This window comes from Daphnia pulicaria, chromosome 7 (genome assembly GCF_021234035.1).
Source record: "Daphnia pulicaria isolate SC F1-1A chromosome 7, SC_F0-13Bv2, whole genome shotgun sequence".
NCBI lineage: Eukaryota > Metazoa > Arthropoda > Branchiopoda > Diplostraca > Daphniidae > Daphnia > Daphnia pulicaria.
In genome coordinates this window covers 637,648-663,658 of record NC_060919.1, presented here as the reverse complement: position 1 = coordinate 663,658, position 26,011 = coordinate 637,648, and the positions used below count along the sequence as shown (strand labels likewise).

The 26,011-nt window shown below is 39.4% G+C and overlaps 8 protein-coding genes across 10 annotated transcripts; 4 read left to right on the top strand and 4 right to left on the bottom strand.

The window, feature by feature from the left end:
* Positions 1-528: 528 nt before the first annotated feature.
* LOC124349976 (mRNA-capping enzyme-like) lies at positions 529-1,613 on the bottom strand. Its single transcript, XM_046800940.1, has 5 exons — positions 1,532-1,613; positions 1,271-1,459; positions 1,113-1,210; positions 837-1,042; positions 529-740 (listed from the first exon to the last, which is right to left on the bottom strand). The coding sequence occupies exons 1-5, from the start codon at positions 1,601-1,603 to the stop codon at positions 619-621; spliced, it is 687 nt and encodes a 228-aa protein (XP_046656896.1). The 5' UTR covers positions 1,604-1,613; the 3' UTR covers positions 529-618.
* Positions 1,614-3,151: 1,538 nt separating this feature from the next.
* LOC124349786 (mRNA-capping enzyme-like) lies at positions 3,152-5,183 on the bottom strand. The gene is made up of 7 exons (XM_046800633.1): positions 5,075-5,183; positions 4,938-4,991; positions 4,207-4,717; positions 3,949-4,137; positions 3,785-3,885; positions 3,529-3,719; positions 3,152-3,447 (listed from the first exon to the last, which is right to left on the bottom strand). The coding sequence occupies exons 1-7, from the start codon at positions 5,098-5,100 to the stop codon at positions 3,365-3,367; spliced, it is 1,155 nt and encodes a 384-aa protein (XP_046656589.1). The 5' UTR covers positions 5,101-5,183; the 3' UTR covers positions 3,152-3,364.
* Positions 5,184-7,294: 2,111 nt separating this feature from the next.
* LOC124348420 lies at positions 7,295-10,105 on the top strand. The gene is made up of 8 exons (XM_046798627.1): positions 7,295-7,854; positions 7,915-8,151; positions 8,219-8,620; positions 8,715-8,908; positions 8,973-9,285; positions 9,349-9,471; positions 9,532-9,868; positions 9,951-10,105. Exons 4-8 carry the CDS (start codon positions 8,781-8,783, stop codon positions 10,103-10,105), a joined length of 1,056 nt encoding a protein of 351 aa, XP_046654583.1. The 5' UTR covers positions 7,295-7,854; positions 7,915-8,151; positions 8,219-8,620; positions 8,715-8,780.
* Positions 10,106-11,861: 1,756 nt separating this feature from the next.
* Positions 11,862-12,750, top strand: LOC124350067 (larval cuticle protein 65Ag1-like). The gene is made up of 3 exons (XM_046801078.1): positions 11,862-11,957; positions 12,062-12,213; positions 12,298-12,750. Exons 1-3 carry the CDS (start codon positions 11,949-11,951, stop codon positions 12,653-12,655), a joined length of 519 nt encoding a protein of 172 aa, XP_046657034.1. The 5' UTR covers positions 11,862-11,948; the 3' UTR covers positions 12,656-12,750.
* Positions 12,751-13,264: 514 nt separating this feature from the next.
* Positions 13,265-17,975, bottom strand: LOC124350160 (larval cuticle protein LCP-22-like). Of its 2 annotated transcripts, none has more exons than XM_046801200.1 (3): positions 17,859-17,975; positions 13,781-13,896; positions 13,265-13,716 (listed from the first exon to the last, which is right to left on the bottom strand). In XM_046801200.1, the coding sequence occupies exons 1-3, from the start codon at positions 17,865-17,867 to the stop codon at positions 13,461-13,463; spliced, it is 381 nt and encodes a 126-aa protein (XP_046657156.1). In that variant the 5' UTR covers positions 17,868-17,975; the 3' UTR covers positions 13,265-13,460. The 2 variants fall into 2 exon arrangements, with proteins under 2 accessions (XP_046657156.1, XP_046657157.1); XM_046801201.1 differs by lacking the exon at positions 17,859-17,975 and adding an exon at positions 13,961-14,013.
* Positions 15,952-16,774, top strand: LOC124350072 (larval cuticle protein 65Ab1-like). Its single transcript, XM_046801083.1, has 3 exons — positions 15,952-15,995; positions 16,091-16,242; positions 16,318-16,774. The coding sequence occupies exons 1-3, from the start codon at positions 15,987-15,989 to the stop codon at positions 16,673-16,675; spliced, it is 519 nt and encodes a 172-aa protein (XP_046657039.1). The 5' UTR covers positions 15,952-15,986; the 3' UTR covers positions 16,676-16,774.
* Positions 17,976-19,645: 1,670 nt separating the features above from the next.
* Positions 19,646-21,716, bottom strand: LOC124348419 (glutamate receptor ionotropic, delta-1-like). The gene is made up of 9 exons (XM_046798626.1): positions 21,619-21,716; positions 21,443-21,552; positions 21,285-21,369; positions 21,064-21,222; positions 20,847-20,997; positions 20,562-20,779; positions 20,372-20,497; positions 20,156-20,307; positions 19,646-20,088 (listed from the first exon to the last, which is right to left on the bottom strand). The coding sequence occupies exons 1-9, from the start codon at positions 21,712-21,714 to the stop codon at positions 19,821-19,823; spliced, it is 1,365 nt and encodes a 454-aa protein (XP_046654582.1). The 5' UTR covers positions 21,715-21,716; the 3' UTR covers positions 19,646-19,820.
* A 754-nt stretch (positions 21,717-22,470) lies between these two features.
* Positions 22,471-25,983, top strand: LOC124349438. 2 transcript variants are annotated; one of them, XM_046800041.1, is made up of 6 exons: positions 22,471-22,678; positions 22,827-23,355; positions 23,427-24,032; positions 24,096-24,182; positions 24,242-24,358; positions 24,425-25,983. In XM_046800041.1, exons 1-6 carry the CDS (start codon positions 22,616-22,618, stop codon positions 25,888-25,890), a joined length of 2,868 nt encoding a protein of 955 aa, XP_046655997.1. In that variant the 5' UTR covers positions 22,471-22,615; the 3' UTR covers positions 25,891-25,983. The 2 variants fall into 2 exon arrangements, with proteins under 2 accessions (XP_046655997.1, XP_046655996.1); XM_046800040.1 differs by having other exon boundaries at positions 24,093-24,182.
* Positions 25,984-26,011: the final 28 nt, after the last annotated feature.

Genomic DNA, 26,011 nt, shown 5'->3' with positions numbered 1-26,011 from the left:
AACCTTCTCTTCTTCTTCAGCTGGAGGCGTCATATCATATGAATAAGATGAGCGAAAGGAGAAATTGGCAACGAAACCCACTGGATTGTTTCCTCACATTATATTGTTGCAGCGGAAGAAAACCGCCTTCTAGGAATTTGTTATAGTTCCAAAAGCTCCGCCTTTCAAGGTCGTCTGCTGAGACTTTTACTTGCATGGATTTAGGGACGAAGTGAAATTAGCGACAAATGCTTTCGCATATCGGCGTGAAAAGCGAAGGTTGCGTGCTATATCGAAAGGATCGCCGTATTTGGCATTGAATAGGTATAGAAAGACATTTCTTGTTTGTTCACGAACGAAGGAGGGCAGACATTAGGGGAAATTTGGCGGAAGGTTTTTTTTTACCTATTTTGAATGGAAACTGAAATACCTGTTTTAAATGAATCAGAACGCTGAGTTCGCTGAGTTAATACGGATAAATAAAAATCGAACCAAACTGGGCCAATCAACCAATACGTATCATTTTAAAACTACATTTTTCAATAGTAGAACACAGATAATAATGATACACAGCTGGGGGCACCCGGTTTCTAGCCGGGGACAGCCCAATCTGCAGTCGGATGCTCTGCCAGCACTGAGCTATACCCCCTGATTTAAATCATTCAACGACACTTCCGAAACATAATTAAGACTTTTGACCATCTCCAGGGATGAAAGCAAACGAGATCGCGTCACCGGATTTTCAAAATTTTTCAACTTGTCTAGACGTTATAAGAAAATTAAGCTGAATGAGCCTTTCTAACTTGGCATGACTAACATAAACCGAAACAATAATTAAAAATCAAACAATTTCATACTTTCAATAACGGGTTTCACGTTTGGATATTTACGATCGTCGCGCAATTTGCTGAAGACCCAGCACTGATTATCGACGTAGTGACAATCGATGATGCGGCCGTTCAGCTCACGAATCTCGTCCGTCAGTTTGATCAAAGCGAAATTAATTTCCACCATATCATCGCCAGATTCACCACTCACTAAATGCAACTCGGCGAGTTCCGCCCTGTTCCGTAATACAGCCAGTAAAAGTCAAATATCCAATTAATTGCATAATAACAAATATTTAGGCCTACGTGGCGCGGCTTCCTGGTATTTTCAGTCGGAAAACAGCATGGCAAACGTCATTCTCTTTCCATTGAAAGACGTCAAAACAGGTCCCGCAAATGTAATCCTAAATTTAGCGAAATAAAACCATGACATCAAAAGTTGTTTTTAAACGAATTAGACTGACCTTATCTTTGGGAATGAATAGAATAGAGAGAAGCGGATATTTAAACAGAACATCACGAAATTCTTCAGACAGGAATTTCTCCGCTTCGTAGCTTTCCTTACAGTCAACAATGTCCAGATTAAAAGCTTCTCCGTCGCTTTTAATTGTGCCGTTCTTCAACGCTTCTAGTCTGGGGGCCATGATCTCATTCTTATCAAAATAAAAAATTAATTTTAGTTCGTTTTGATTTAAATGTTTGATCAGCACAATTATTGAATTAACTTTGATATAAACGATTCGCTGGGAGATGCCCATTTGCGTCAAACCAACTCCTCGACACAGGATGGCATCCATAATGACAAATGTCAACCTTCAGGCATCCGGATGCTTTTCCGACACTCGGGTGACGACGCCGTCCAGGATGACGTCGGTGATGGATTGTCCATCCGAAGAAATCATTTTGATTGCGTGATCGTCGTCGATGCGGAAGATGTGTTGCGTCAAGTTTTCCAAGAACATCTCGCCGGAAGGGTCGACGTAGAGCAAATAACGCGTCCCGTAAGGTTTGGGAGTGACAACGTGTGGCTTAGACTCCAGGGATGGGATGTTTCCAGTGGACAAATCAACTGGCCAGATGGCCGGGAAATATTCCGTCGGTCCTTTGGCGCATTCACCTATTCGCACCTGTAATTGGCGGACCAGGTTAAAGTCGGTCAGCAAGTGAATACCTTCCACCTGCTGCTCGCCATCCAGAAACTTGGCGTCCATGTTGATTTCCAGGAATTGACCTGAAAATCTGAATGCACAAAACTTTTCTTTTGTTTCTATCAGAACGCTGATAATTTTGTTTACAGCACAGCATTTTATCTGCAATATCGTCATCCCCTTATATACTGCAGCAACAAATGGCTACACTTTAAGTTGAAATATATATGGATGAATTAACAAATGATGCGATGGAAAATGTGTATATAGCTTAATATTCACAGCACAGTTTCTTTTAGGTTTACAGATCAATTTTTAGCATGTATCTTTCTTGTTCAGTGATGTGCTGTTATTATATTGATATACCACTATCTCATATTTCTGAAGAAAGGATTATACAAAAGTGATATCAGCAGCAGCAGTGTGCTATATTAACTTACTTCCTCCGATCATTGCTGATGATTCTATTCTTCTTCTGTTGTAGGGGTTCATTCTCCGATATTTTTTTTCCTGCATTAGAACATCAGTTACAGATGATAATTTTTTGAATGAGACAAGCTCATCACTAAAAGATATTTTGATTGGTGTATATTTAAACGAACGTGCAAAGGGAAGAATCTTTCGCCGCTTCTTCCGTGCAATGAAAAGGTTCAGATGGGTTGGAATTAAAAATTCGACTGAGCGTCGGGAAAAAGGGAAACGTGGGAAAACAATTTTGTTTTTAGTGTTCGGACACATAATATGCTGTTGCATAGTTATCACTACACGTTATCACTATACACCTTTGGGCGAAAATAATCAAATGGTAAAAACATTTGGTGCGCTATTACGACATAAAAACGATTAATCGTGTGGCCTAGCTACATATTGATAAGCTCAGCAGACTGAAATACTGCATCAGAACTCTCGTAATATTTGTTAAATTTGTCGTTTCTAATCTTTTATTTATGCCTTTGATCAATGAGAGTCACCACAAGATACCAAAGAATTTTTACCGCTGATTGCTATAACCCTCTAAATTAATAACACGTGTGGTTTGAACAGGTAAATCGCCTTTCCTTACTTTTAATCAGACATAAATCAGACGTGGAATGTTGACAAGTAAAGGAGGTAATTCTTTAATTACCTTATAACAAGTTGGCACATAAATAATAGTCTTATAGAACCAAAGTTCGACTTAATGATAGTTGGACACTTTATACCACTGGGCTAGCTATATTAATATGCAGCATTGGCAACACGTTCTGTTATAAAATGAATTAGTACACATACGAATGCAATCCGTTTCTTTGTGATAAAAATATTTGTATACTAGCAAAACATGTATCGTGCTGATGCACAAATTTTACTTTCAACAGCAATTTAATCACCGAGCACATATCAGCCCATCATAAATTTCAAAGACTCAAATTATAAAAGACGTCGTCTTGCAATGTCTAACGATGTCAGCAAACGAGAACGCGTCACCGGATTTTCAGACACTTCTAATTTGTCTAGGAGTAATTTTAAAAATGAAACCGAATTAGCTTATCGCAGGGCTGAAACAAACCAATTGCGAAAAAGTTGCTGCTTACTTGTAACAGCTATTCTCCCGTTGGGATGTTCACGATCGTTGCGCAATTTTTTGAAAACCCACTGGTTATCGACGTAATAACAATCGATGATGCGGTCGTTCAGTTCACGAATTTCGTCCGTCATTTTGATTGATGCGAATTTCATATCCTTCCTTCCAGGGCCCACTACATGCAACTCGGCGAATTCCGCCCTGTTCCGTATTACAGCCAGTAAAAGTTAATTATCCAATTAATTGCATAATAAAAAAATATTCACGTGGCGCTGCTTCCTTCTGGTATTTTCAGTCGAAAAACAGCCCGGCAAACGTCATTCTCTTTCCATTGAAAGACGTCAAAACAGGTCCCGCAAGTGTAATCCTAAATTATTTAGCGAAATAAAACCATGACATTAAAAGTTGTTTTTAAACGAATTAGACTGACCTTATCTTTGGGAATGAATAGAATAGAGAGAAGCGGATATTTGAACAGAACATCACGGAATTCTTCAGACATGAATTCCTCCGCTTCGTAGCTTTCCTTGCAGTCGACAATGTCCAGATTGAAAGCTTCTCCGTCGCTTTTAATTGTCCCGTTCTTCAAAGCTTCTAGTCTGGGCGTCACGATCGCGTCCTAATAAAAATTTAAAACTAATTTGAGTTCGCTCGACTGAGATGTTATTAGCATTATTATTGAATTAACTTTGACAAAAGCGATTCGCTGGGAGATGCCCATGTGCGTCAAACCAACTCCTCGACACAGGGTGGCATCCATAATGACAAATGTCAATCTTCCGGCATCCGGATGCTTTTCTGACACCCGGGTGACGACGCCGTCCAGGATGACGTCGGTGATGGATTGCCCATCCGAAGAAATCATTTGAATTGCGTGATCGTCGTCGATGCGGAAGATGTGTTGCGTCAAGTTTTCCAAGAACATCTCACCGGAAGGATTGACATAGAGCAAATAACGCGTCCCGTAAGGTTTGGGAGTGACAACGTGTGGCTTAGACTCCAAGGATGAAATGTTTCCAGTTGACAAATTGACCGGCCACATGGCAGGGAAAAAGTTCGTCGGTCCATTTGCGCATTGGCCTAAACGCACTTGCAACTGACGGACTAAATCGAAATCCGTCACCAAGTGAATCCCTTCCACCTGCTCGCCATCCAGAAACTTGGCGTCCGGGTTGATTTCCAGGAATTGACCTGAAAATCTGATCAGCGCAACACATAAAACAATAACCATATACCACATCTATTAAGTTGATATAAGCATTTTTGGGGGGCAAATGCTTTAATCGCAAATTTTTTAATCACGGTATTGATGCAATTATATACAGGCCTAGTTTCTTCGCATGGCTTCCATAATAGTAGCTCAAATTTCAGAAGTAAAATTTGAAGAAATATAAATATTAATGTTCTATATTAACTTACTGCTTATTCCCAACGTTACGATTGCTGTTTTGATTCTTCATTGGAGAATTTTTTCTGTAATACAGACGGTAATTTCTTTTTAATTCAACGAGCTCACTAATAAGATATTTTTATTAATTGGTAGTTGAATACGTTACTTGGAAGGAGGAAAATTTTTCGCCATTTCCCCTGTTATACGGATCGAAGCAATTAGGGTTATAGTTCTGACGGAAATCAAAATTCAACTGAGAATCGGGAAGGGGATAACGTGAGAAAATATATGATTTTAGTCTATTACGGACACACCTGCTGATTAATTTTATCAGTGCGCATTTGAGTAGTGTGGAAATAATGATGTGTTCAAATTGTTTATCTCGGTGTGGTAAAATGGTAGACGATAATGAAAACATCGCATCGCGTCGCATGACTCGGCCAAACCCGACAAAAATTCTTCAGAATAACTGACGTGCGACTTTTTGTTTGTCTCGATTTATCTTGAACGCATTTAGACCTTTTATTACGTGAGTCACCGAAAAGGTGATAAGATATTTACGTAACCATACCTAAACTGATCATTTCTTTCCTTTTTCATTTAAGAACACTTATATACTCGCATTTTCTGATTTCCATTATTTTTCCAGCATTGTGTATATGTAGATACGTCCATGACGGCAATCAGGCACCAGGAACCGGCCAGTACACGAAGAGGCAAACGGTTGGACGGGAAATTTCCTCCTAGGTTCATCAAATGAAATGGAAAATAGTCAAAAAGGATTTTTCGAATTTCAAACAACCCGCCAATCACCTTGAGCCGTAAGGATAGCAAAACTATTATACCAGGCATTCCCAGAGACAATTTGAATGTTACTTTGTGTCCCGATATGTCTGCCCAATCAATCGTGTATCAAAAATACCACCGTCCATCATTATTTTATTTAAAAAAAAAAAAATTAAGCCTTTGTTACATAATGTGTTGTTGTTCTGAATTTAAAAAAAAAATTCAAATAAACGAAAGATTTAACTTGCGTGAAACGATAGCGTTTCGACAGCGCATCTAAAGCGTTGACTGCTATACACCTTCTATACGGATAACATAACCAGAGACATTTCATATCAAATTAACGTGGGGTAAACAAAAATACACAAGACAAAAGAATCACGATTAAAAATGTAGGCCTAAGTAACGATGAAGATTTCTAAAAGCAAGATTATAAATAAAATTTCGACAATCAACAGCAATATAATACGAGAATCAGAACATTAGCCTAATGTTTAATTACCTCGTCAGTCTGTCACAAATACCGAACTCGTAGTATTCGCCGTATTTATGTTCATCAGTAAATTCTGTTGATTCAAAAGAAATGGAACTTCACGCACTCATTAGTAAGTCAAAGTGTTGATGAGGGATGACGTGAAACTGACATGTCGCCACGTAACGAGGTTGCTGAGTCACAGAAAAACAGAACTAACAACTGCTGTAAATTGCGATGGAAATCAAACAATAAACCAGTTTTCACCTGTTGTTTCACTCGAAATACTGTATAATTTTGTTTTGTTCTTAATTTTGTTCGAAAGCGCCTACGCGCAGTATTGTTAGGCCTATATGTTTATAGTAGTTTTCAGCCGAGTGCTGAAGCGGAATGACACTGCTGTTATTTCCGACTGTTGGGTATTATGGAGGACAAGGATTATTGCACCACTACCAGAAATAAAAAATGCGCTGAATTATTCACGGCCGCGGAAGTCGCCATCCAGGTTGCACCGTAAATGTCGTGATTATTCTGGAAAAGCTACTACATCAGGTAGAGAGACTTATGTGGAACTGACTCCGTCGAAACACAAAAAAACTCTCCAACTGCTGTAATAAAATATGTGTGTAACATTACGTCTTTTATTATTATGTCACGGGAAAAAAAACCAAAAGAAATTGACAGAATGGATTCCACATCCTCTTGATTGACTTTCATCAGGTCAAGAGACTTGGGGAGTTGCTGGTGTACAAGAGTATGGCGGAACATAGCGGCGAATGCAAATTGACCTTTGGAAAAGAACTGGATTATTCACAAGTTTGGAGTTTCGGCATGGCTATTCCTCATTTATCCACAATTAATATAGAGACCTTAGAGGGTACATTACGTCATTCTGAAAGGATTAAGACAAATTTCTCACCGATCCGACACTTTAACAGGCTCCAAACGATGCGTGAAACGGGACTCTATTCTCGAATTACCAAGCGGTATTTGAAGCCGATCGACAAGTGTTTGACGAGGGAGGCCTACCGACCGAAGAAAATTCGACGTCGACCTCTTCGACGACGACGTCGTCACCTCAATTCAAGTATAATTGAATTCAAATTGATTCGAATTAATTCTAGCCCTGCTCCAACTTTCCACCAAATTGTTCCAAACTTCCATTTCCATCCTAGTTCCAAACAAGTTCCAAAGTCCAAACTTCGAAATTCCAATACCATGAAAGAGCCATAGATCCCAATCATGAAAAATGCTATTTTTTAAATATATTTTTTTTATTTCACCCCTTTTCGCGAAAATTTTTTTAGTTTTTGCCTGTTTTTCCGGTTTTTTGTTTGTTTATTAATTTTTTGATCGACTATTTTTTTTTTAAGATTTGGCACCCTGGCGATGATTTTTCTAAATCCAAATCAGTAGTTAATTTCTAAACCGAGCGAGCGTTCGTCTGTTTCGTACTTTGAAACTTGAACGTACACATTAAACAAGCATTGTGTATTTCAGGTCGAAAATAGATTCAGATTTTAAAAAATGAGTCTTCTTGCTTTGTCTAACGAAGTTTTAATATGTTACATCTTTTCACTGGATACTATTTCCATATCTGACTTGCAAAGTCTTATGGTTTCCTGTCGGCCTTTATACAATATTATTCGAGAATCAGATGAGCTATGGAAGCTCAAGTTCATTCAAAGGTTATAAACTATTAATGTTTTTGCTTTCTTTTTACAATTAAAACTGTAACTGTTGCACAGGTGGGGCAATTTTCTTTCGCAGACTCCCAATAGCTATGAAAATGTTTGGTTTCAGTGGACAACTATGAGATTAAAGAAAGCAAAAGAAGTCCAAAAAGCTGTTCAAAACATGTCGTCTGTAGCTTATCCATTGGGTCAATCTCCCCTCATTGTGATCAACGAGTTGATTGCGGGGTCATATCCCATTCCTGAATATGTGCAGAATGAACTTGAAGAAATCATCTATGATAAGAGAATGTGACTATCGATTAATTCATGTAATTTATTAGAAATTTAAACATAACCAAAATTTGATTTTCTTTAGAAGAGAAAATGAAACCACATATCACTATGCCAGAGATGTATTAGTCAAAGTGAGGATCTCTATACTGGACAAAAAGTGGAGAGATTTTATGGCCCAACCAGAATCTTGAAAGTCTCTGTTTGAGGGAGTTGCACTTATATCACAGTGGTCAACATTGAAACATGGAAAAGGACAAACTTGTTTGAAAGACCTGGAAAGCTCCATTGAAAAAATAACTGATAGGGTGAAACAACTGCTGGAATTGGAAGTGGGAAAAGTATCATGTGCTAGCACTCTTGAGCCAAAGAAGAAAAATCTTAAAATTTTGGATTCCATAAGCCAAGTTATGTTCAATGAATTGGGTTTTAAAAAAAATTCAAAATTGTCGTACCTCTTTTTGCCATCACTAGTAATTTTCAACAGGTATGCCTTGCAACTTTATCAATTTGGCTAAAATGCAATACTGATGAAGGTCTACTGTTATTTATTTATATTTTTCGTTCTCCATACTTTGAAGGCGTTTGAAACAAAGGAAGGTTGCCCAGCAGTTTTGTGTGCCATCTATCAGGAAGTGGCTAGGAAAATGGGCATTGTTTGTGAGGCGGTTTATTGTGACCACGGTGACCGCCGGTTTATTGAAGACGAAAGTAGTCTATCGGATAGAATGTTGAACCGTCCAAAGCTTCTTCTAAGATGGAAGGATTCAGCCGGGTAACAGCATAAACTATTGCTATACAGTTTAACATTGTAAGATTCTTTGGTTTCCCTTCGTTAGGTCAGAGGACGATAGTATTTATATTGACGTCTTTCGTGGAGGGTATTTAAACCAGTCAAGTTTGTATCCATCCCTCAGAGAACAACCAGCAGTGTCAGTCGACTTGGTTTTGTTTAGAATGCAAAACGTTTTAACGAATTTTATGTGGGAACGATATGAAGAACATAGGCTGGAAAGGATGAGAGACGATATGTTATTCTATATGCGATTGGAGTGCTCCATGTCGTCCCAAAACCCAAACATAATCACGTACTACGCAGAACACTGTATACGGTTGGGCATCCAATTAGACGATGCAATCCAACTACTTCAAGTATGATATCCACCTACTGTACAAACAAATTCATACGATTAATTCTTGTTGTTGTATTTGTAGAATTATTTTCAGTCTCCAGAATATAACCCTTTTATTGGTGATTTATATTCTCGGAGTGCATCAAAAATGCTAGGGGAATGTATCAGTAAGCTCAACGAACAAAAAGCTGAAATCGCTGCAGCGGTGAGGTTATATCTTGAATGTGCAAAGTTTTCCCTTTCATTATTGTTTTGTCTTCTTCAGAAAACTGTTCATCATCGGCCGTCCTCGTTAAAATTTTCAGTTGGTCTCGTTGTGATGTGCAATTACAAAAAATGGGGATTAAACTCTATGAATCCTTGCGTTATTGTGTCTTGGAATGTGAAGTTCCAAGAATCGAATGAATGGAAATCCAAGGCGACACGCGATGATGATTGTTATAGTTCGGACGAAGAAGATTCAGACGATGTGATAGTTGATGAAGACGAAGCTTGTTCCCGAACAAAGAAAGTCATTCCCAGCCAAGATCAGCCGCACTATCATATCTTGATGGTTGATGAAGATGAAGATAACCACCAATTTCAATTAAACGTTCCTGAAGGTAACCAATTATGCGTTTCTGGACCACTAAGAATTAATATCAAATAACCATCAATATCTTTTTTTGTTTTGTTTTCCTAAAGAAACCTTGGAGCCCCGTCCTGCGGCTGTTCACATAGAGCATGATAAAATTTGGTTTCATTTTGAGAGATTCGACGGCCGTAGGTACGTGCCGAATGCGGAGAAAAGAGCCCAGTTTCCAGAGGATGAAGCAGTCACCTTATCATTGATTGGATAACTCAAACTGGTCAATATTTCTTTCTTTTTTTAAAATGGGTTTTACGGACTGTTCACTTTTGTTTCTGATTTTTTTTTTCTCTTCTAACTTGGAAGCTTCTTTTTGTTGTGAAAGTTGAACGTCTTCGGCTTGAAAGTTCCGTAAAACTTGAATTCCGTTACTTAAAACTTTTTGTGTTGCAGAACTCCAAAAAGTTGCTTCATTATTATCCATATTGATTGGATTATATTATCGCACATTGCTGAAACACATAGCCAGTATTAGATATTTTATTCATTATATATTTCTTTAGAATTTGTTGCCAAATAGTTTCATCCTTATAAATCGAAGCAGAGCTTAATTAATTTTGAATTCCAGTTATTTAGAAGAAAAAAAAAAAAAACACTAATCGAATAGATGCCCATAATGCAAATTATAAGAGTCTTTATCCCCAATCACGATTAGATGAGGAAACCCTAAAAAGCTCTAATTTTACGTAAAATGATGAATAATGGGTAAGATGAAACAATTTTGCACATATGACCAATCATATTTAACTGATAGTCACATATATATAAGTAAAGAAATCAACTTTTAATTTTGGTTTAAGAACATCTTAATATTATATCTAAAAAATAAAGAACCTTCTTTGTGATGTATTTTCTACATTAGAAAAATGAATTAATTTTTTTTTTTTGGGGGGGGGGGGGTATGTTTTTACAAAACTACCGTAATTGCGGAACAAATTCATTATCAATAAATGCTATTTTAATCACTTGACGAGCGTCTGCACTGACACTGAGCATGGGTGATCGATTGGGTCCGCCGTAATATCCAAACAAATCTAGAGCTGCTTTCATTCCGGCCACTCCGAAACGCCGGGTCACCTTGAAATGATTAATATTTTTAAACAACAATTATTTTTTCAGCTATTTCGTCAGCTATTTGAAAATACATACCTGTACAATAAATGGTGGTGAAGTTTAAGGTCTTGCAGCATGAAGGTCTTTCCGATCGGTTATGAATGAAAGAAGAGGGGAATCCATACCCTACAGCTCAAATTAAAATCCAGTTAACTTATTCATAATAATGTGAAGAATATGGGGCCTACGGTCGTAAAAATTCAAAATGACTATTTTCTTAAATTCGGAAAATGAAAAACAAACAAACAGAGGAGTGAAAGGAACGCACTTGGCATTGATTAAAAGTTACTACCTACTAATTTGGAAACTCGTTCGCCCTAGTTCGTGATAAAATTGCAGCCGTTTCGGGTTAAAAAATAAAATAAAATTTTGTCTTTTCGTTCGTGGTAACGATTGAGATTGACCGAAACCAGAAATGTTTTGCTCTATGAGATCGAATGGCGTTACCGATGAGAAGTGATATAGCTAACACATTATAGGAAAATTAACGTTTTCTGTTCTACTATCGAAAAATAATTTCCCGATGCCATTCAAGAGGATGAATGGACTTGTGAAATTGAAAGAATGTAGTCGACACCGACTCCAGTTTTGTATTTTCAAATTAAGAGTCGAACATTTTTGGAAGTTGAAAAGAAAAAAAAGTACCTAAAAGTGAAAATTGAAAATTCAACACGAAAAGGTCTGCAGGTTCCGCCGAAAACGAAAGGTGGCAAAATCGCCTGTAGCTGGAACCGATTTGACTGAGTTGTTTCTTTTTTTCTTATTGTAACAGAAGAAATGAAACCGAATAAATCACGTGAGCTGACTATTCTGGTTGTGCTGAGATTTACTGGAGTGTGGGTCAAGATTAGAATGTGCGTGCGCCGTTCCAATTCGTATAAAAAGAAATCGAATCGACGGGAAAGACATCAGTTACTTGAAGCTTATCATCCAATTCAAACATGAAATTGGTAAGTTCCCTCTTTTTTTCTTGTACTAATTTCACTTAGTATAATGTAAGATTAAAAATTATTGCATAATAATTAATTATTCAACCTATTCAATATTATGGCAGTTCGTCATCGCCGCTGTCTTGGCCGTCGCCGCCGCCGCTCCTTCGAGTTACGCAACGTACGAGAAGACGTACGAGAAGGACTACAAATATCCCGAGATTACCGTCACCAGCCAATCGGACGAGCGCAACTTGGACGGCAGCAGCAAGTGGAGGTACGTCCAATTTCTTTTTCCTTTTTGAATTAATTAATTGACGACTAATAAAATATGAAATGAAAATTTAAAAAAAAAAAACAGCTACGCCCAGTCTGACTACACGACCCGTGACGAGACCCAGGAACAGAAGAAATTCACCGTCACCACCGTCGACGATTACGGCAAAGAATACACCGAGGAGGTTTACGGAAATACCAACAAAGGATCTTCCTACTGGGTTTCCCCTGAAGGCGAGAAATTCACTTTGACCTGGGCCGCTGATAACGCCGGATTCCAACCCAAGGGTGACCACTTGCCCGTCGCTCCCGTCCACGTCTACGAGCTCCCGGTGGCTCCCGTTCACGAGTACGTCCTGCCCGTCGCCCCCGTCCACGAATACGAACTCCCCGTCGCTCCCGTCCACATTCCATTCAACGGAAAGGGATACAAGATCTACTAAATAATTAATTTACTATTTAATTCTTAAATTATTTGTAATGTCTTGTGTGTGAGATGATGAATGGTTTATGTAAATAAATACAACGGAAGATCTTATTATTCGATTGTACAACACTTTCTGATGGTGAGAGTTTCCCTCTTGTATTAGAATCGGTAATAGATAGGACGGGAGCTGAATGTAGATATTGATCAACTTAAAAGTTTCACATACTATTATGCTTATTTTAGGTTGGTTGTTAGTAAGATTTTGTTTGAATTCTTAACAGGGGGCACTCGGAGTCGAGCCGGGACCGCCCGATCTGCAGTTGGATGCTTTGCGACTGAGCTACGTATAACCTACTGACTTCTGTCAAGCAGCCGCTAACTTTTAACATCATAGAACAGATCCAATAGTAACCGAATAGCGCCGATTAGTATATAGCCTATGTATGTTCAATACGATAATTTTGCTTCATTAACGGCCAAACTTATAAAATGTTGGGAATTATAATATATTTGCTCCCATGCGAATAGCCATTTGGAACAAGTGGACACAAACTTTTCTTTTACTTGGTGACCACTGATGAATGTAAATGGGAAAGACTAAAGAAAATATAAAATTCGGTTGGAATAGGATTTGATTATTTTTTAATGGAAAATCGTACAATCAAAAAGTACAGGAATACAGCCACTCATAAAGTTGAAACACACGAATATAAAATGCAACACACAAATTATTGGCTATTTTTATGTACAACTTAATGTTTCATCTTGTAGAAATTAAATGCGCAGGGAATTAATGGTTCCGGGATATTTTGTTTGGTCGTTTACAGGACTCCGGCGGCTTTAAGGTCTGCGAGCATCTTGACGACGTGCTCGGGCATGGGTGGAGGAGTGGGGAGGTGGTCGCCGGTGGCCTGGAATCCGTTTTCATCGGCCACCCAATTGACGGTGAGGACGACGCCGTCGGGAGTCGTAAACGAGTAGGAGCCCTTGGACACGGTCCCGATATCCTCCGGTTTGGGACCAACTTGTTTCTGGTTGCCACTTTCAGACACTTTGGTCCCATCCGCAGACTCGAAACTGATTTTGACATATTTTTTTAAAATTAAGAAATGACATTAGGATTTTAATAAGATTAACTTACTCGAATGAGTAGCTGCCGTCGGCATTCATTTTGCTGTTGGACGACACAATTTCGATGGGTTTCTTGTCTCCTTGAGGTGCGGCGAGGGCCACGGCCAAGAAAGCGAAAGCGACGATCTGATAATTATGACGTTAAAGTATTATTTGAATTTAATAATACTAAATAAGTAAATTAACTCACGAATTTCATTTTTGTTGTTTTGGGTTGGTCTGAGCTGCTCTGCTGAAGACAGTTGAGATAATTGTGTGAAGAAAATTCCGACACCGACCGTCTTTTATATTTCACAAGCGCATGCAAATGATTGAGAGCCCTTACCTAGTTCTCTCTTCTTCTCCAGCTGGAGGCGTCATGTTAAAATGGGTGAAAGGAGAAACCAACAGCTATGGCAACTGTGGAAGCTTCCCCAAATAAAAATCCAATTTTATTGTTTGATGTAGGAAGAGTTAGTTCTTCAGGGTCGAATTTGACTTTTACTTCACTTTTCCTCTACTATCACATGCATTCATCGGTGCGCTTGTGTTAGTCATATCTGTGCTAAATAAAAACCAAAGAACCGAACCGCATACAAGAAATGGTGGGCAAGTTTAAGGTCTTTTAGGATGAAGGTCTTTCCGATCGGTTATGAATAAATAAAAGAAAGAAGAGAATCCATACCCTTGCACTAAATAAAAGCTATTTCGGTATACTTATTGATAATGTGAATGATAGGGCCTATACGAACTGCGAATAAGGAATTTCTCATTGAATAATAAAAGGTTTAATTAATCCTTCTATAATTAATTTCAATTCGTATTACTTTAGGAAATATCCGACAAACTGAATTGATTGTTTTTATCGATACGTGAGCTATTTTATTGAGACAATTATAAACTGGAGGAGATCAAATCAATTTGTTCGGTGATTTCAACAGCGGCCTTAAAATAAAAACCAAAATCGAAGAGTCGCTAACTCGCTAAATATATGGTCGTGAAAACTCGAACTGTCTATTTTCTTAGATTAAGAAAATGAAAAACAAGCAAACAGTTGAGTGAAAGGAACGCACTTGACATTGACCCCAGTTACATACTTATTCGGAAACTCGTTCGCTCTAGTTCGTGATAAAATTGCACCCGCTTCGGGATAAAAAGAAAAATCAAATTTGTCTTTTCGTTCGTTGTAACGATTGACCGAAACCAGAATTGCTATGCACTAAAAGTTTTAGCGGCGTTAACGACGAGAAGCGATAGTTATCTAATACATTATAAGAATATTTATGTTACCTTGTATAGGGAAATCGACGTGAAATTGAAATTGAAAAGGAAAGTTGACACCTACTATAAAAACTTGGCAGAAGAGGAAGACGGGAATACAGAGATCACCGGAACGATGGCCCTGCTGGGCGGTTTTCTTACTCTTACAAGATGATTTGGTCACCAACAGAACTGAGGCTTGAAGGTTGCTTAATTAATTAAGTCAGCCAAACTCCCAGTACCAGTCCCGCGGGTGAACGCTCACACGCCGCACCTTGTCACCCACGGGCCCAAAGGGGAACGAACTAGTCAAAAGGTTTAACACAACACAAACAGTTAGGTTCAACAATAACGATAGGATCACAAAAAGACGCGCTCCAAATCAGCCAAGGTAGTTCTCCGGACAAGTTTCTTGAAGAGTCCAAAAACAACTGACTGAAAAATGGGCCCTCTTTTTTTCTCCTTAGAAAGTAACATCATACCAACGTTTGAATTACAGGAAGGTTGAGGTCGGCTCGACCTTTTTAATTCTTCTTAAACTAGACGTAAGATTGGCGTTCAGTTTAAGCTGAAACCTTCCTTACCCTTGGACTGAATTATTTTTACACCTACTCTATAGTTTTGAATCAGAAAATTAAGAGTCGAAGATTTTGGAAGTTAAAAAAAAAGTACGTGAAAGGAAAAATTGAAAATTCAACACGAAAAGCGACGAAAAGGTCTGCAAGTCCCGCCGAAACGAAAGGTGGCAAAATCGCCTGTAGCTGAAACCAAATTGTCTGAGTTGTTTATTTTTTTCTTATTGTGACAGACAGAATGAAACCGAATAAATCACGTGAGTTGACTATTCTGGTTGTGCTGAGATATACTGGGGTGTGGGTCAAGATTAGAATGTGCGTGCACCGTTCCAATTCGTATAAAAAGAAATCGAATCGACGGGAAAGACATCAGACACTCGAAGTCAATCATCCAGTTCAAACATGAAATTGGTAAGTTCCCTCAAAAGCCTCACAATAATTTCACTGCCGTAAGATTGAAAATTGTTACATAATAATTAATTATTCAACCTGTTCTACTATCGCAGTTCGTCATCGCCGCTTTGTTGGCCGTCGCCGCCGCCGCTCCTTCCAGTTACGCAACGTACGAGAAGACGTACGAGAAGGACTACAAATATCCCGAGATTACCGTCACCAGCCAATCGGACGAGCGCAACTTGGACGGCAGCAGCAAGTGGAGGTACGCCCATTTTCTTTTTTAATTAATTAATTGACGACTAATAAAATATGAAATGAAAATTTAAAAAAAAAACAGCTACGCCCAGTCGGACTACACGACCCGCGATGAGACCCAGGAGCAGAAGAAATTCGTCGTGACCACCGTCGACGATTACGGCAAGGAATCCACCAAGGAAGTTGAGGGCAACACCAACAAGGGATCCTCCTACTGGGTCTCCCCCGAAGGCGAGAAATTCACTTTGACCTGGGCCGCTGATAACGCCGGATTCCAACCCAAGGGTGACCACTTGCCCGTCGCTCCCGTCCACGTCTACGAGCTCCCGGTGGCTCCCGTTCACGAGTACGTCCTGCCCGTCGCCCCCGTCCACGAATACGAACTCCCCGTCGCTCCCGTCCACATTCCATTCAACGGAAAGGGATACAAGATCTACTAAATATTTGATTTAATTTGCTAAATAATTCTTAAATTATTTATAATGTCTTGTGTGTGAAATGATGTATGGTTTATGTAAATAAACACAATAGATGACTTATTATTGAGTTGAACAACTGATACTGATGGTTGTTTCTTTGATTGATATGAACTGGAGTGTGAGATCACATGGGATCTGAACCTACGCAAAATTTGCTGAATGTGTTATTTTCTATACATGTTTAATAGCTTACTTTGTATGTAATCATGTCCTTGTTTCAATATTCGACAGGGGGCACCCGGAGTCGAGCCGGGGTTAACCTAATAGCGAATAGCATATGTGGATTTAATACGACAATTCCGCTTCATTAACGGCCAAACTTTTATAAAAGTTGGTAGGCTATCTATTGACCTATAATGTAACTTCCATGCGAATAGCCATTTGGAACAAGTGGACACAAACTTTTCTTACTTGTTGAGCACTGATGCACTTATCATGAATGTAAAGCAAAAACGATAAAGAATAAAAATTAGATAGGAATAAGATTTGATTATTTTTTAAATGGAAAATCGTACACTCAAAAAGTACAGGAATACAGCCACTCACATACAACAATTATGGGCTATTTTTATGTACAAATTGTTTCGTCTTGTAATAGAAAGGAAATGTGCAGGGAATTAATTGATCCGAGAAATTTTGTTTGATCGTTTACAGAACTCCGGCAGCTTTAAGGTCGGCCAGCATCTTGACGACGTGCTCGGGCAAGGGTGGAGGAGTGGGGAGGTGGTCGCCGGTGGCCTGGAATCCGTTTTCATCGGCCACCCAATTGACGGTGAGGACGACGCCGTCGGGAGTCGTAAACGAGTAGGAGCCCTTGGACACGGTCCCGATATCCTCCGGTTTGGGTCCAACTTGTTTCTGGTTGCCACTTTCAGACACTTTGGTCCCATCGGCAGACTCGAAACTAATTTTGACACATTTTTAAAAATTAGGTAATGACATTAGGATCTTAATAATATGAACTCACTCGAAGGAGTAGCTGCCGTCTGCGTTCATCTCGCTGTTGGATGACACAATTTCGATGGGCTTCTTATCCCCTTGAGGAGCGGCGAGGGCCACGGCCAAGAAAGCGAGAGCGACGATCTGGTAATTTGCGTTAAATATTATTTGAATTTGATAATACTAAATAAGTAAATTAACTCACGAATTTCATTTTTGTTGTTTTGGAATGTTCTGAGCTGCTCTGCTGAAGACAGTTGAGAGAATTGTGTGAAGAAGTTTCTGAGGCTGACCATCTTTTATATTTTGCAAGCTCGTGAAAACGAATGGAAGGGAAGACCTTCGTTGTTGAAAACCTTCTCTTCTTCTTCAGCTGGAGGCGTCATATCATGTGAATAAGATGAGCGAAAGGAGAAATTGGCAGCGAAACCCACTGCAATCTTTCCTTCCATAAACTTTTATTTGTTTGAAATAAGAAAACGACACCTTCTTCTAGGAATCTTGTTATAGGTCCAAAAGCTTTGCTGCCTTTCTGAGGGTCTTTCACAATTTATAAGACTTGTGCGAATAAGTGGTACTTCGATAAGATTTCGTCTATCCCGATTGGTCCATATTGGAAAATAACTAGAAGAGTCTGACAAAGCAACGCAGCACATAGTAGGCATTCGAAACACTAGCACTTTTCCTTAATAATAGGCCATGCCACTTTCAGTTTAAATATTAACTATAACGCATCAGAAATGAACCGGCACAGTCTAACCATAATCGCATTTAGGGAAGAAGCGCAATCAGCGACGAATGCTTGCGCGTGATGGGTGTGAGAAACGAAGGTCGGCGAAAGGATCGCCGTATATTTGACATTGAATAGTAGAAAGACATTTCTTGTTTGTTAACGAACTAAGGAGGGCAGATGTTAGTAGAAGGTTTTGTGCCTATTTTGAATGGAAAATGGAATTCCAGTTATAAATTTATCAGCAGAACGCTGAAATACGGAGAAATCAAAATCGATACGAACTGGGTTTACCAGCTAACTTTTATCATACTGCATTATTCCTATTTACTAAGAATAATATGAAACATTTCTAATATAATTTAAAAACTATGATATCTTACACATTTGGAATATATTACTTCTATACACAGGGGGCACCCGGAGTCGAGTTGGGACCGCCCGATCTGCAGTCGGATGCTCTGCCACTGAGCTATACCCCCCTGATTTGAATCATTTAACGAAATTTCCAAAATATAATTAAGACTTTTGGCCATCTCCAACGATGTTAGCAAACGAAATCGCGTCACCGGATTTTCAGAATTTTTCAACTTGTAGACGTTATAAGAAATTAAGCTGAATGAGCCTTTCTAACTTGGCGTGACTAATAAACAAACCGAAACAAATGAAAATAATATTAGTTTCATATTTTGGGTAATACTTTCTATCCTAATGCCTAATGGACACTAAATATACTCTCATTCTCATTTTTTGATTTCCATTTGTTGTTTTTTCGAGCATTGTGTGGATAACGTCCATGCTAAATCAATATCGTTAAATTAGTTATGTACATATGTTAGATAACGTATCGTTGCCTGGTAACCAATCGATAAATGTACAAAGCTACTGCAATCTATAAACCTGAACTATTCAATACTCGTTGTATACCGACTGCGTGTTTCAGTTTGTTCATTCATTTGCATTTTTGTACAAATTTCTTGGTTGAGAAATTCCATCAGATGCAGATGGAGTTACCGATGCATACAGATTGATACATTATAGTCCGTGATTTGTTGGCTACTCTTAACAATTCATGAAAGCCCAAAAGGCATTAGGAACGTGCAGGGAAATCGGCGTTGGTTTAGTGATGAGAAGTTGATGTGTACATCCGATTCTTATTCGACCCATTTCAAACCGCAAAATGCGCAGTGTAATAATTAATGAAGCAAAAAATGCAAAACAGGTTTCAAAAATTTATGCAAGGCTATATAAACTGAAATGACAAATCAATGTCTCAAGGGATAATTATTTACCAACGTATATGCAAATTATTTCATGCCCATCCGCATTTCCCATTTGGAATCCGGTGAATTCAATCAAATTTTTGTTTTCTTTTAAATAAAAGACATTTGCAGATTACGTGTCAATTTGGATGGACTGATTATAAAGGTATGGCAGTCATATAATGATGATTCCCGGTTCGGCGCCATTAGCCACCCTGAAGCCGATTGACGACATGAGCATTTCCAGGAGAAACGCCAAGGCCGACAGTAGGCAGCCCAGGCCGAAAATCATCGTAAACACATCAGCCAAATCAGAAAGTGTCAACTGGCTGATCTTGTTCGGCTTATTGTGGCCGGCCTCTCTTGCCAAACACTTGTCGATTGGCTTCAAGTAAGTCTTTCCGATTCGAGTGGTCAGGCCACTTTGGCGCATCAGTTGTATCCTGAAATTAGTCGAATCAAACAATCAAATTAACTTGAATTCAATTAGCCTGCGTTGAATCATTTAACCCCATGTTGATGTTGGAAAGATAAGGGAAGTTTTTAGCTACGCCGAAACTCCAAACTTGGGTGTAATCCAGATTTTTGCCGATGGTCAATTTGCATTGGCCTTGATGTTCCAGCATACTCTTGTGCACAAGTAACTCTCCAAGTCTCCTAACCTATTACTCAAATTATGTTTTCAATCGCTTTCTTATTTAGTTAATTAAATTTTGAATCGCAAACTTCAACGTAAGCGCAGCAGCCAGAGTGCAAAATTTTGTCGAATTGTCCAGGCAACGTCAGGAGAAGATCTTCCGGATGGCGTCTGAGCGAATCGCCCAGTGTTTTCAACGCTCCTGAATTGGAATTCTGACAAATCCAGGTGATGAGAGATTCAAAGATTTTCTTCTATAACTTGTAATCAAATTGTTACCAAAATTATTTCGGCCGATAGGCTGCCTCTTTGCGTGGTGACACGGAGGGTCTTACTGGCCGCCAGATCCTCGAAGGTGTTGACGATCTTTGCCGAGCCGGGCAAAGAAACGTAGGAGATGAGCGTGCTGTTGTAAGCGTAGACGAGGACGACGGCAATCAGGCACCAGGAACCGGCCAGTACACGAAGAGGCAAACGATTGGACGGGAAATTTCCTCCTAATCATCAAATGGAATGGAAAATTATCAAAAGGATTTTTGGAGTTTCAAACAACCCGCCAATCACCTTGAGCCGTTAGGATAGCAAAACTATACCAGGCATTCCGAGTGACAACTCGAATGTTGCTCTGTGTCCCGATATGTCGTCCAATCAATCGTGTAATCACGCTCAAAAACACCACCGTCGAGACGAATGCCACAAAAATCATGTACCAAACCTTTTCATGGGAAATTAATTGTTAAGAATTGATTTGAATAGATGTAATTCTACTTGAACTACTTGCCGTTGACTGAAAGGGTTTAATCGGAAACATGAATCCCTTTTGGATTGTTGGCATGGGCTGAATCATGGCGAAATTAAGGACGGACACGGCCGAGGTGAAATCCATGTAATTCATACGGTCGGCAGTGGGTGAGATTAGACGTCCGTCAATGTCAGCTTTCTACCGTTTTTTTAAAGGTTTAATTAAATGAATTTAAAGCTATTAAGCAAGCTTAAAATGACCTTTTGCAGAATTTGGTCGATGATGGCTTCATCGATCGATCCTTTATTGTTCACCATAGTCGGAGTAACTTCCACGAAAGAATACCTGCGATTTTATTGGCTTATCAAATATTAACCAACTTTTTAACTTTATTAGAGGAATGTCAACGATAACTGACGTGAAACCCAGTAGAGCTGATAAGTAATCAAAAAAGTCCTTCGGGAATCCGACATAGCGGACGGAGCTCTCGTTGGTTGGACTTCGTATGATGGAGAAAATTGGCGGTTCCTTAATTTTTTTTAAATTATTAGCTGAAAGTTTAGGTACTAAACTATAATTTTTTGTTCAACTTACGTGACAGACGGCGATTCGCAAATGAACTCCTGTCATTTGCTTGGCCGTGATGCCAGCGAAAAATATGGCACCAAAGAGGCTGCTAATGAAGAACATGTTGGCAGTCCAACTGTTGTCCAACTGTGGAGACTTGGGCCCAGGTTCACGATATTAAATAGAAAATAATAACGTGAGAGCTTATGAGTTGGAATAGTCAAGGAATCGGGAATGGACTTGCTTACGTCAATGCGTTCACCATCATGCTATGCCTGCCCAAAGAATTGGGTTCACAATTTTATAATTTGCGATGGTGCAGTGGTGCACAAACCGTTTATTTTTATTTGTTATGTATGTATACTTTCTCATGTCCAATTCCTCATGAAAAGAGAGCACCAAACTGCTTTATTAGTGCACATCTGCATAAATCTTATTTATTTGTGTTTTTGGTCCAGTAGATTCTCTAGGAATGCAATGCAAACATTCAGTGAAGGACATCGTTCGATGAATAGCAGATGAGCGCATTGACGACATAACCGAATCTCATCTATTGCTTCACTGGTTCATGGGTGTGGCAGCTTTGCAGGATTTTTTGTTTTTTTCAGGGTGCTTTTAGAGCCTATCCAATCTATCTACAGACAGACATTTTCCATTTAGGTCCATGTGTGGATTATAGATTTGTATTCGTTTATTCAACATTTTAGCTAAACGATATTAATTTTAAACACTCTTTTCTAATTTTTAAAACGAAGTTTTGGTTTGATCAATTATCGAATTGACGAATTCATTTAGCAGTAAACAAAATTTACGTATCGCATAAATTCTGCAACGCTGGAGCTCATTATGCAAAACCGCCAAAACCCACCCCTTTAACTGAACTGAACAGCTGACTAACTTAAAAGATTCAGTCAGTTTCCCGCGAGGACAAGAGACAGTTTGATCTCCTAGTTGCTGCTGATTTTACAATTTTCTTTGCAATATCGAAACAAAATTCTCTCGAAAGATCAAAACTACAATCTGAATGAATCCAACAAGAGACCGAAAGCTGATGGAAAAAAGATCTGAATCTCTTCCACCCCATTTCGTAAGTATCCAGCACACCGCCTCGATTGCTCTTTCTGAATAATATGTGTGAAATGCTGTATCAAATGTGTAAATTTAAGTGCCTTAGGGCTCAAGATGTTACATACATATTTGTCATTAGCTTGATTGAGAAAACTTTTACCCAACAGGAATCACTTGTCGTCAAGGATGGCCAAACAGTATACAAGGGATTCGTCTTCCTACCAGGCACCATTTCAGATAACATCCAACAGTTGAAACTTCACCTTCCAACAGGCCACCTTTACTGTGTGAAGAATGATCACTGTTCCACCAATGGTTGTCCTGGGATGTTCAATCGTCGTAGCCATAATGCTCATCCCATTTATTCACGTGCCAAGATGCACCTGGAGGCTTTCCGGTGGCAAGTGGGTCTCTTTTTGCTTCACGAAGGTGGTCGAGTCACTCCTAAAAAGGCCATTGAAATCTGCTTCCAAGATTGGCCGTTGGAGCTCGGCATAAATATCGTCCAGCTGTACGATTCTTTGAAAACGTCGCTGTACACGTTCCAGAGAGCTAGCAAAGAAGAAAATGGACAATCGACTTTTATGAAGAAGAGTTTCCTCCAGGAGTATCCTCAGAAGAAATTGGATCGTTTTATCGCTGCACTCAAACTAAACACCCATTACTGGGGACCCTACACTAGACCAAAACCCACAGGTATTATTAACGATTCATTAGTTACTGAAGATTACTGGAAGTTAGTTATTAAAATCTTTGTATTTATCTAGTCGAGAAAGAGAAGTCCGTGCTCCCTACAGGGAAAAGGAGACGAGAGAATGTTTCACCTCAGCGCAGTAGCGGCTCTGTTGAAAAGGAAATGAATCCCCAAAAGAGGGCTAGGCAAGAAACAGACAAGGACCAAAAAGGGGTGAAAATCTCTCGTTCGTCTGGCAATGCCAAAGAAAAAATTGGGGAGAAAATTTCTAGTTCCAACAAGTCCAAGGTCAAAGCCAGTCCTCGCGTTCCAGTAGAGGAAAACAAGTCCCACCGCAAAGATAAAAGAAGCAGGGAAGAGTCGAAGAAGAAGAAGAAGCGGAATTCGGATAGTGAATCGGTTCGAGCGAGAAACAGTTTTAAGACATCGACACCGAAGGAAAAGGAATCTTCTGGATCCGATGGAGAATCAGGAAATTTCAGCTCTAAAGAAAATAGTATTCCGTCTTCGTCGGAATTGACGCCCAATTCAGTACTTGGGGTGAGCAGAGAGTCGGTGGAATCAGCCGATTTGACGGAAGTGAAGCGGATGCTGGAAGAGGTCCGGATGGAGGCCGAACGTAAAAGTCGCGAAGCCGAGCACTTGAAGAAAGCTCTTGCACATCTTCTCTCTTACAGATGTACGAAATTATTATTATTATTAATTTTGTAGCTTTTTTTTATTGAATTTTTTCTTTTGGCAGTGGAATCTGACGGATCAAAATTAAGTCAGGAGAAAATCGATGAGATCATTCAACTTGATGGGAAGACCTCGGGCGAACTATTAAATAGTAAGTTTCTAGTAATTGAATTTCATGTTAATCGATAATTATGTGGTACGCATTTTTAGTTTCTGGTCCAGATCAACCCAAAGAGTCTGAAAAGGACCATCAAGCTGCGTCTGTTTCGTTGTCGGACTCGTCTTGTTCGCTGGATAGAACTGTTTCTACCAATCGCCAAAATCTTGGTAGTTTTCTTTGTAATTCTTTGCCGATCCAGTATTACTCAAATCCAGTTAAATTTTTATGTTTAGGGAATTCATTTAGAAATGGTAGACCATGGGGTCCTCTGTCACGTCGCCGTCTGTTGCCTGAAGAAAAAAGCTTCGATGAACTAGAACGAGCAGCGGCAAAAGAGATCCGTTTTCCTGAGACATTAATGAAGCGATCCACCAAGATATTGAACCAAAACGGGATGGATGTGTTCGCTGTTCCGCTCATGAGAAAATCGATCGAGTCGAGTTCAAATTTCGAGCGCTTTGTTTTCGGTAAAGCACACGACAAAAAAGAGCACAGAACGGTCCTGGTATTGGGATCGAATGGCTCAGAAAGGAGAAAATTCATCGATGGAATTATCAACTATATCTTTAAGGTTAACAAGGAAGACAAGTTCCGATTTCAATTGATTGAAGAGGAGGACGCAGTTACGAAAAACTGCATCAAAGTCTACGACATCCACCACTGCGAAGAATTCCCGATCCCTTTCTCCCTGACGATTGTGGACACGCAAAACTTCGACTCTAACCAAGAAGAACTGGAAATTTTCAGAGATAAAGAAATGATTGAAATTTTTCACGAGTTCTTTGAAAACAAGGAAAGTGTCGAGGATTTGGACATGATCTGCAACGTCGGGACTGAAATCAGTTCATCGTTTCTGTCCGTTTTCGCCAACGACCTCAAGGAAAACATTCACTGCTTCCAGCCTAACGACTACGTGAGCGACACCTGGCATGATGACGTCCACACATTCGTCACTTTGCTGGCCACGATGAAGAAGAAATCCCTGTCATTGACAAAGAAGTTGCTGAGTGGGAGGAAAAGACTTGAGTCGACAGTGTACGAAATCCGGTCGCTCATCAACAACGGCCTTGCCATGACGGAAGAAATGGTAACAGCCAAGCAGATGGAATCGAATTGCCAAATGCGGAAGCAGCAAATTATGAAGAATTGTCAAACCGAAGTAAAACAAGAAGTATTGCAAGTTGAGCTTCCAGCCGGACAATTCGCGAATAATTGCAGCCATTGCAACGTTACGTGCAGCTCCTCTGTCTTCATGGATAAAAACGGAAGGACCGGCTACTACTGGCCCTTGATAGATCTGTCCATGTCGACGGAAGCGGGTACCTGTACCGTTTGCCCGGAAAAGTGCAACTGGAACGTACATTCCATCAAGCCCTATCGATTGGAATGCGTTCAACTGAAGACGGAATTACCGTCTGGCGATCAAAACTCGGAAGTTGAATGTAAATGGGAAACTGTTTATTCAACTGTACTGGACATGGTGAATTTCTTGGAAGACAAAATATCCGTCAATAGAAAATCGATATTGCATCGATTTCAGATGGTAGAGAGTTGCATCTGGTCACTGGACAAGATTTCCGGTGGTAAATTGTTATTGACACGGAAGTTGGTTTCTTTCCTTTTAGCCGACGCCGAGTCACAGTTGAATCGGCTTGGTTTAAAGGAGAAAATTCAAAGTTTAAAGACATTCTTTAATTGAAACTCGTTTTAGCATATACGTGTACTAGTTTTAAAATTATTGCCAACCTCCATTTTTTTTAATCTTTAACTTTTATGCAATTCTGCCACTATGCGGAAGATTGTTTAAAGATAATTTCTGA

Bases quoted from the DNA above. Each gene is read 5' to 3' on its own strand.
- LOC124349976 (XM_046800940.1), bottom strand. From the start codon at position 1,603: ATGGATGCCATCCTGTGTCGAGGAGTTGGTTTGACGCAAATGGGCATC. The intron at 1,460-1,531 runs GTTAATTCAATA...TATTTTGATAAG, and splicing joins AGCGAATCGTTTATATCAAA to AATGAGATCATGGCCCCCAG. The intron at 741-836 runs GTATGAAATTGT...TATAACGTCTAG, and splicing joins CGTGAAACCCGTTATTGAAA to ACAAGTTGAAAAATTTTGAA.
- LOC124349786 (XM_046800633.1), bottom strand. From the start codon at position 5,100: ATGGCGAAAAATTTTCCTCCTTCCAA. The intron at 4,992-5,074 runs GTAACGTATTCA...TCTGTATTACAG, and splicing joins AAAAATTTTCCTCCTTCCAA to AAAAAATTCTCCAATGAAGA. The intron at 3,448-3,528 runs GTAAGCAGCAAC...AATTACTCCTAG, and splicing joins CGGGAGAATAGCTGTTACAA to ACAAATTAGAAGTGTCTGAA.
- LOC124348420 (XM_046798627.1), top strand. From the start codon at position 8,781: ATGGGCATTGTTTGTGAGGCGGTTTATTGTGACCACGGTGACCGCCGG. The intron at 8,909-8,972 runs GTAACAGCATAA...TCCCTTCGTTAG, and splicing joins AGATGGAAGGATTCAGCCGG to GTCAGAGGACGATAGTATTT. The intron at 9,869-9,950 runs GTAACCAATTAT...GTTTTCCTAAAG, and splicing joins TCAATTAAACGTTCCTGAAG to AAACCTTGGAGCCCCGTCCT.
- LOC124350067 (XM_046801078.1), top strand. The intron at 12,214-12,297 runs GTACGTCCAATT...AAAAAAAAACAG, and splicing joins GACGGCAGCAGCAAGTGGAG to CTACGCCCAGTCTGACTACA.
- LOC124350072 (XM_046801083.1), top strand. The intron at 16,243-16,317 runs GTACGCCCATTT...AAAAAAAAACAG, and splicing joins GACGGCAGCAGCAAGTGGAG to CTACGCCCAGTCGGACTACA.
- LOC124350160 (XM_046801200.1), bottom strand. The intron at 13,717-13,780 runs GTAAGTTAATCT...TGTCAAAATCAG, and splicing joins GACGGCAGCTACTCATTCGA to TTTCGAGTCTGCGGATGGGA.
- LOC124348419 (XM_046798626.1), bottom strand. From the start codon at position 21,714: ATGTTCTTCATTAGCAGCCTCTTTGGTGCCATATTTTTCGCTGGCATC. The intron at 20,998-21,063 runs GCAAGTAGTTCA...TCCCATGAAAAG, and splicing joins TTAAACCCTTTCAGTCAACG to GTTTGGTACATGATTTTTGT. The intron at 20,308-20,371 runs GTTTGCGATTCA...TTTGAGTAATAG, and splicing joins GCTGCTGCGCTTACGTTGAA to GTTAGGAGACTTGGAGAGTT.
- LOC124349438 (XM_046800040.1), top strand. From the start codon at position 22,616: ATGAATCCAACAAGAGACCGAAAGCTGATGGAAAAAAGATCTGAATCT. The intron at 23,356-23,426 runs GTATTATTAACG...GTATTTATCTAG, and splicing joins CACTAGACCAAAACCCACAG to TCGAGAAAGAGAAGTCCGTG. The intron at 24,359-24,424 runs GTAGTTTTCTTT...TTTTATGTTTAG, and splicing joins TACCAATCGCCAAAATCTTG to GGAATTCATTTAGAAATGGT.